Source organism: Limulus polyphemus, unplaced genomic scaffold (assembly GCF_000517525.1).
Source record: "Limulus polyphemus unplaced genomic scaffold, Limulus_polyphemus-2.1.2 Scaffold3376, whole genome shotgun sequence".
Lineage (NCBI taxonomy): Eukaryota > Metazoa > Arthropoda > Merostomata > Xiphosura > Limulidae > Limulus > Limulus polyphemus.
The window spans coordinates 35,186-42,455 of NW_013668986.1; the positions used below are offsets into that span (position 1 = coordinate 35,186).

Sequence of the window (7,270 nt, forward strand, 5' to 3'; positions counted from 1 at the left end):
TAAATGTACAAGGTTATGAGATTTAAGCTATTTAGATTAAAAATTTGTGTTTTCGTGTTATAATTTGTAGTCATTCTAGAATGGAAAAAGCATAATTTATATTTTTTTCAAATTTTTTATTCAGGTTACAAAGTCGGTCATATCGAACCAAACCCTTCTAAAAAATAATAGTGAAAATAACAAATAAAATAGTTTTTTTTTTCTAGAAAAAACTTGATAATTATCTAGAGATTATAAAGATTTCACATGTGAAATTTGAAAATGTTCTAACACTTTGTATTTTTAATCATAAAATCAAAATTACTTTGCATGTTGGATAGTCAACATTCTGAAAGAAAAAGTTTATGAGAAAAATCTTTAATTAAAAAATCTTAATACTTAATTTAAAAACATGATATTTTGTGTACGAAAACCTTGTAATGTTTATCAATAATCTGCAAAATTTTGTAACGATGTTCATACAGTATCAAAAATCATAGTATAATTTCTCTCATGGATACTTTCATGGTTACGAGCTGGGTGGATTCCACCCAACCCGTAATGAAAGGGTTAAATCAATATCAAATAGGATTACTGTTTTGTTTACAGATACATTTTTTCCCCATTTAAAATAAGAAAAAGAGAAATATTTATAATTTCAAAAGCTGCTGTGATACGTATATCTATCTGCTCAGAGATGAAACTTCTAACTGCTCTTGTGGGAAAATAGGTGTAATTTTAAACTTACCAGAACAGATATAACACCTTTATGCTGCTTTTCTATTAAGTCACAAATGATCTTGTTGTTGAAGTACTCTATTGTTTCCCACTGAAACAATTTAAATACCAAGCAATTTAATATTCAAATTAACTTCTCCATTTTTACAGGTTTAAAAATCAAATTACTTAAACTTTTGAATTACTTTATTTTCATGATACACAATTAAAAATAGTTAAAAACATTTGAAAGTTAATTTAAGTATTAATAAAATATAAAGAAGCCTTAGAATTTTTCATGTTAAACATAAGTAGGTACATTCTATCAACCCACACAAATGAACATATAAACAAGACTTGAATAGGAGTAACTGAAGTTGAAAATAAATAAGTGGTCAAAACTGTTTCAAAACCAGCCAAAACATTCCTTTACAAAGTAATATATATATATATATACATTCAAATTGTAAGTTATCATGAAATGCAGGTAACTATTAAATAATTTATTTCCTAATTTTACAGCTTTTTTTACTAAACTTCAAACCTGTTGTGTAATGAACTTATTACTCTGAAACTAATCTTTATGTTTTTCTGACTTTCTCTAACAGTCACTCACGTTTTTACAGGTAACTTGCAGTTTGTTTCTTAATTCAGTCAATAGCTTTATAACTGATCTGTAGTTTGTCCATTACACAAGTTCATTTTCTCCATTGTTCCTACAGTAGATTTATAGTTCATTTCTTACTTCAAATTCCTTCCCTCAGCAAGTTGTTTCATGCCTCAATCCTTTTTCTCTGAGGTTTCTAAAATTAACTTATGGTTTGCTTCCTATCTCAATCCTTTTTCTCTAAAAGTTCTACTTTATGGCTCATTTCTCTTTAAGATTTCTACGTGTAACCAAAGGTTACCTCTATCTTTTCTCTCTATGGCTTCTACAGCTATCTCATGGATTGTTTTTTATTTCAGTCCTCTCTAGTCATTTCTACAACTACTTTGTGGTACGTTTCTTACCTCAATACTCTCTATCTGTCATTTCTACAACTAACTAACCTGTGGTTTGTTCTTATCTCAATCCTTTCTCTATGGTTTCTACAACTAACTAACCTGTGGTTTGTTCTTATCTCAATCCTTTCTCCCTGTGGCATTTCTAAACTAACCTATGGTTTGTTTCTTACCTCAATCCTTTCTCTCTAAGGTTTATATAGCTACCTTATAGTTTGTTTCCTACCTCATTTCTTTCTCTCTTTATGGTTTTCTTGCCACTACCTTATGGTTTGTTTCTTACCTCAATCTTTTCTCTCTAAGGTTGCTACACAACAAATGGTTTGTTTCTTACCTCAGTCCTTCCTCTCTAACAATGCTAGAACAACATGTGGTTTGTTTCTTATATTAATACTCTCTCTCTGAAGTTTCTGCAACTAACCTGTTTGTTTCTTACCTCAATCCATTCTCTCTCTGTGGTTTCTACAACTACCTTGTGGTTTGTTTCTTACCTCAATCCTTTCTCTCTGTGGTTTCTACAACTACCTTGTGGTTTGTTTCTTCCCTCAATCCTTTCTCTCTGAGATTTCTACAACACACCAATGGGTTGTTTCTTACCTCAGTTGTTTCTCTCTATGTTCGATACAAGTAACCTGTGATTTGTTCCTTCCCTCAATCCTTTCTCTCTAAAATTTCTACAACTTACCAGTGGTTTGTTTCTTATCTCAATCATTTCTCTCTATGGTTCATACAACTAGCCTGTGGTTTGTTTCTCTCCTCAATCCTTTCTCTCTATGGTTTCTACAACAAACCTGTGGTTTGTTTCTTACCTCAATCCTTTTTCTCTAAAGTTTCTACAACTTACCAGTAGTTTGTTTCTTACCTCAATCCCTTCTCTTCTGTATTCCTCCTGTTCTAGCTTCAGTGTTAGTTCAATAAAAAGTTGTTGAAGCTTCTCATTGCAGTAATTAATACAAAACTGTTCAAAACTGAAACCAAGTCTTGATTAACATCATACTAAGATTTATCTTATGATTTGTTGTTGAAAAAACAAAAAAACAACTTTAAGTTACAGCAAATGTTTGGAATTGAGCTCTCAAGACAGGAAATATAAAATTACACTAAATTTCTCGAATCTGACTTTTTTGTAAAATATTTCATCCTATTATTCTACTTATATGTCTTAAACTTATTTTTTAGCCTTTAAAAACACAAATTGTAGAAACTAAAACTTAGTTGCTAGTACCGTGCATGTTTAGTATATAGTGTAATATTTTAATAAAACATTATCTGGCTATAGTAAACACTTTACATGACATAGAAAGTGAGAAGTGACAGATATTTACTTCATCTGTTTATCACCACCCACAATTTTATAACTGCTGTCCTTTATTTAATTCCTAATTTGAAATTTACATTTTCTCCAAATACACTAGAAACTGAAATTAAGACAAAGAAGCTTCTATACAAGTACATTTCTGTATTAGTTCTTGAAATTAAAACAATATCCAAGTAAAACTAAAAATAATTTAAATATACACAGAAGTATGAATAACTGTTGAAAAAATTTGCAAACCTGTTCTAATTTTATTATGAAATTTATTTGACCTATGAATAGTGATTAAGGCAAAAACTTTTAAGCCTTATTTTCAGCTGGTCAATATTATTTATATAATTATTATTACAATTTACCTGTTGTTTTGGAAGATTTCAAACCCATATATATCTAGTAATCCCATCAGTGTCCTCCTTCCAGACTCACTCTAAAGTGAAACTTCAGTCATTAGAAACCAAAATAAAAATATAATTTATAATCACATAGCTGTAAAATCATCTTTAGGAAAACTTTCTGACTTTAAGATAATAATAATAAAAAGGAAAAACTAGAAAGTCATATTTTTAGATAGATTTATTTTATCATAGAAATCCTCTGGTTTAATACAAGATACTAAGGCACTAATAGATATTTCTGCACACATAAAAATGTGTTGAGTTTTAATCTTGTTTAATAAACAAATACAGTAATTATCAATTACAAAAAAATTTCAAACTATCAATTTATGATATTACAGTTAAAAGTTTAGAAATCAAGGTACTAACAGCAAATTACAGTTTTACATTTTCATAAGGGAAATACAATATGGAATAATAAAAACACACAATCACAAAAATGTTTGCAATTTTTTTTGTTTTGTTTTTACAAAACATACACTATTCTGAAAAAATTGATTTACATTATATATTATCATACTCTACAAAAATTCTTAACATGATAGAAAAATAATCAACTTGCCTTGTTCTCCAGTGAGTTATTTAATTTCTGGACCAACCATTTAAACTGTCTCTCATACACTGCCTTAGACAGAGCATCTCTTGCATAAATAGCCTGGTCTCGGTTTAGTGGACTAACAACCTGTAGAGAGTATTTTCTACATACATTATTTCTAATTTTTGAGATTTTAAAAATCAGATTTTTAGCTAACAGTTCTAACTTTTATTTTAAAACTTTAAAATATAATTTATACTTTACTAGCTGAAGACCTATAAAATCTCTTCCAGCCTGATCAGTCATTGAAAACTTCTGTTTAACCCTAGAGTTACTTACTGGGTCCACATAAGCTACACTGTTGTTTTTTTTTCTAAACAGTTTCCTGAACTACTTGTAGATCAAATTGCTTTTAGGCACCTGGCTTTGTTCATTATAGCATTTCTAACAATACAAGACTTATAAAAAATTGCAAACAAAAATCCAGCAATATTGCAATTAATCTAATTAATTATTGCTGTGATTTTCTATATATATTACAAAAAGTAAATTCTTTAAAGTTTACATTGGGTGTTGTAACTGGCAAAACCATAAAATTACTGAAAATTATACAATACGTAGTTCCCATTTGCAGTGAACATAAAAAAAAAGGCAAGTAACATGTAAGATATGTTTTACTAATACACCCTTAAGTAATTTGGTATGTTCTTAATTTCAGCAACTTTGTAAAACTTCCATTTTTTTTCTAAATATTTCGGTAATTTCACAAAAACTAAATTTTTGAACACAAAATTGTTTAAAAGCAAGCAGCCATCTCAAAAATGTACCCCACACTCCCATGTCTTACATCTTACTAAAAAAAGAAAAAAAGCTTTTGAGAAAGTTAACTTTTAACTTTCTCATTTCATTTAGTTCATATGATTATTAAAATATCATGAAAAAATCTTGAAGTGTGTGTGTGTGTGTGTCTATATATAAAGAACATTGTAATGACACTAAAATTCGAAACAATTCTTCAATTACCATTCCTTGTTGTCATCCCTTAAGTGATAATGGATAATGTCTGGTCATAGCAAATAAACATGTTGGGGATATTCCATTTATCACACAAGATCTCTACATTGATGTAAAACTTGCCAGCAGCTAAGGAGAATCACTTAAAGGTTGGGAGTTGAGTGCTTTAACCCACAATTCTCAACTCCTACTGCCTTTTGCTGTCTGCAGCCTGTTGTAGGAAGGCAGTTACCCTTAATATTCAAATATAAACTTAATGTAGAATTAAACCATACTAAAATTCTATAATGTAAAACTCCCAACTTCCACCCTTTTATTTAATATTATAAGATATAAAAAGCAAAATATCTTCTTATAGTAGAAATAAACCACCCTATATTTCTACAAAACTCCCAACCTCCACCCTTTTATCTTCACAAATTTGTTCAAGTATAAACCAGGTGATCTGAAACAAGCCCAGCTACCTGAGGTTGGTCTTTCCTCTATGGTATAATGAACAGAATCTAAATATGTTCACGGTAGTTAACTTATCTAAACCAAGGATAACCTTGAGTAACTAATGCCCTTTAACACATTCATGGCATAAGTGATTTCTCTTCTTATGCAACAGGAATTTAAGGCCTCATTGTGAAGTCTGCCTTAGATACAGCTCATTTGTATGGCTTTATGTTATGTTTTATGACAGAATGACTGCATTGAGAACTTTCTCTTGAGTGCACCACTGATGGTACATGATGTCCTGTCTTTACCCATTTAAGCTTTCACTGTCATGTGCCATCGGTGGTGCACACTATGATTTAAGTAATAATAATGAAATGATAATCATATTTTTTTCCTTTTTTTTTCAACTTAATCTTGCCATTTTTTAAAGAAAAATTATGAATATTTCACAATTTTAATGTTGTGAAAAAGGGACATCAGATAAAATAATCCTTACTGTGGATGATAATAGTTCTATCCTTATTATATTACAGTTTTCTTATTCATGAAACAAGTCTCAATTAATGTTTTTTTTGCTTCAATTACTCACTCTGAAAAATTTAATGCCACTGTCTAGATGCAATCTTTAAATAAAAAGTGATTTAATCATTTAAATTTGTATTATTTCAGGTGCCCTTTCAACATGGCATCTGTGCTCCATCAGTAGTACATGATGGAAGGCATGGCTTTATTATAATCGTCTGTATAAAATAAATGCTTCATATAAGACTTTGGAGATACGAGGTACAGTTATATCTTATGGGTGCTGTGTACCACAGGTGGCTCACGACGTCCAACCGAAAATATGCATATGTACCACTGGTGGCACATGATGTTGTGAACGTGTTATGTTCTTCATCAGGTAACTTCTGTGAATGAGAGATTACTTTTTAATGTATTTTAATATTTATTATAAAAAAGTATGAAACATTTTAAAATAACAGTCATTATTAGTTTTTATATCTATAATTTTTATATATTGATGAACAACAAAATGACGACAGTAACAACGAACATTTGACATGTGTGTACAGTAACAAACATTTAATTTTTAAACATTATTGCACAGGTAGATTATTAGGTATAAATATTTATAAAGCTTAAACATTTTATAAAAAATAATCAAAATACAGAATAAAAGGATGAACAAAAATTAAAAGACAACGAAATAAGCAAAAGATAGGATAATGCAAGAATATTATACAAGTATTCAGAACAGACATAATTGTAGTGAAGTTGCATTATTATTTAAACTATTAATTTAATTATTTTATTATTACTTTTAATGAATACCTGTATAGAGGACGTATCGACAGAGAGGAAGTCTTTTTACAGCAGTGAAGAAAAGAGAGAGGATAAGGCATTTATTTAAATAAAATTTAATAGGTATCATTCAAAAGTTGTTTAGAAATAGATATTGTAAAGTCAATTTGTGATAAGTATTGGCATTTTAAACAAAAAATTGTATTTAAATTAAGATTAAATTGAATTACAATTACATACAATTACTCGTTTACAATTAACATTAGGCTTAAAGTTAGTTAAATTTTAGCAGAAGTTTTTTAACTAATAACGAATTTATTTTAAATAAAATTTAATAGTTATCATTTGAAAGTTGTTTAGTAAAAGACATATCAAAGTTAATTTGGGATAAGTATTGATATTTAAACTAAGAATTATATTTAAATGAAGTTTAAATTGGAATACTAGTAGTAGTACATCTCTGAATAATAGCACATTAAATATAACCTTAGCTTCATTACACTTTACACTCAATATAATTATCAGTTTGTTTGTTTTTGTTTGTTTTTAATTATGCACAAAGCTACACAA

The 7,270-nt window shown here is 28.8% G+C and overlaps 1 protein-coding gene across 1 annotated transcript in view; it reads right to left on the reverse strand.

The window, feature by feature from the left end:
• Window positions 1–7,270, reverse strand: part of LOC106469249 (unconventional myosin-Ic-like) — a gene marked incomplete at its 3' end in the record, with an annotated part of 74,538 nt that overhangs the window by 34,046 nt on the left and 33,222 nt on the right. The window contains exons 10-13 of the mRNA XM_022397714.1: window positions 3,971–4,090; window positions 3,370–3,440; window positions 2,561–2,666; window positions 728–808 (exon numbers count right to left, since the gene is read on the reverse strand). Of these exons, the coding sequence (XP_022253422.1) occupies window positions 728–808; window positions 2,561–2,666; window positions 3,370–3,440; window positions 3,971–4,090 (378 nt within the window). The remainder of the gene's footprint in view (window positions 1–727; window positions 809–2,560; window positions 2,667–3,369; window positions 3,441–3,970; window positions 4,091–7,270) is intronic.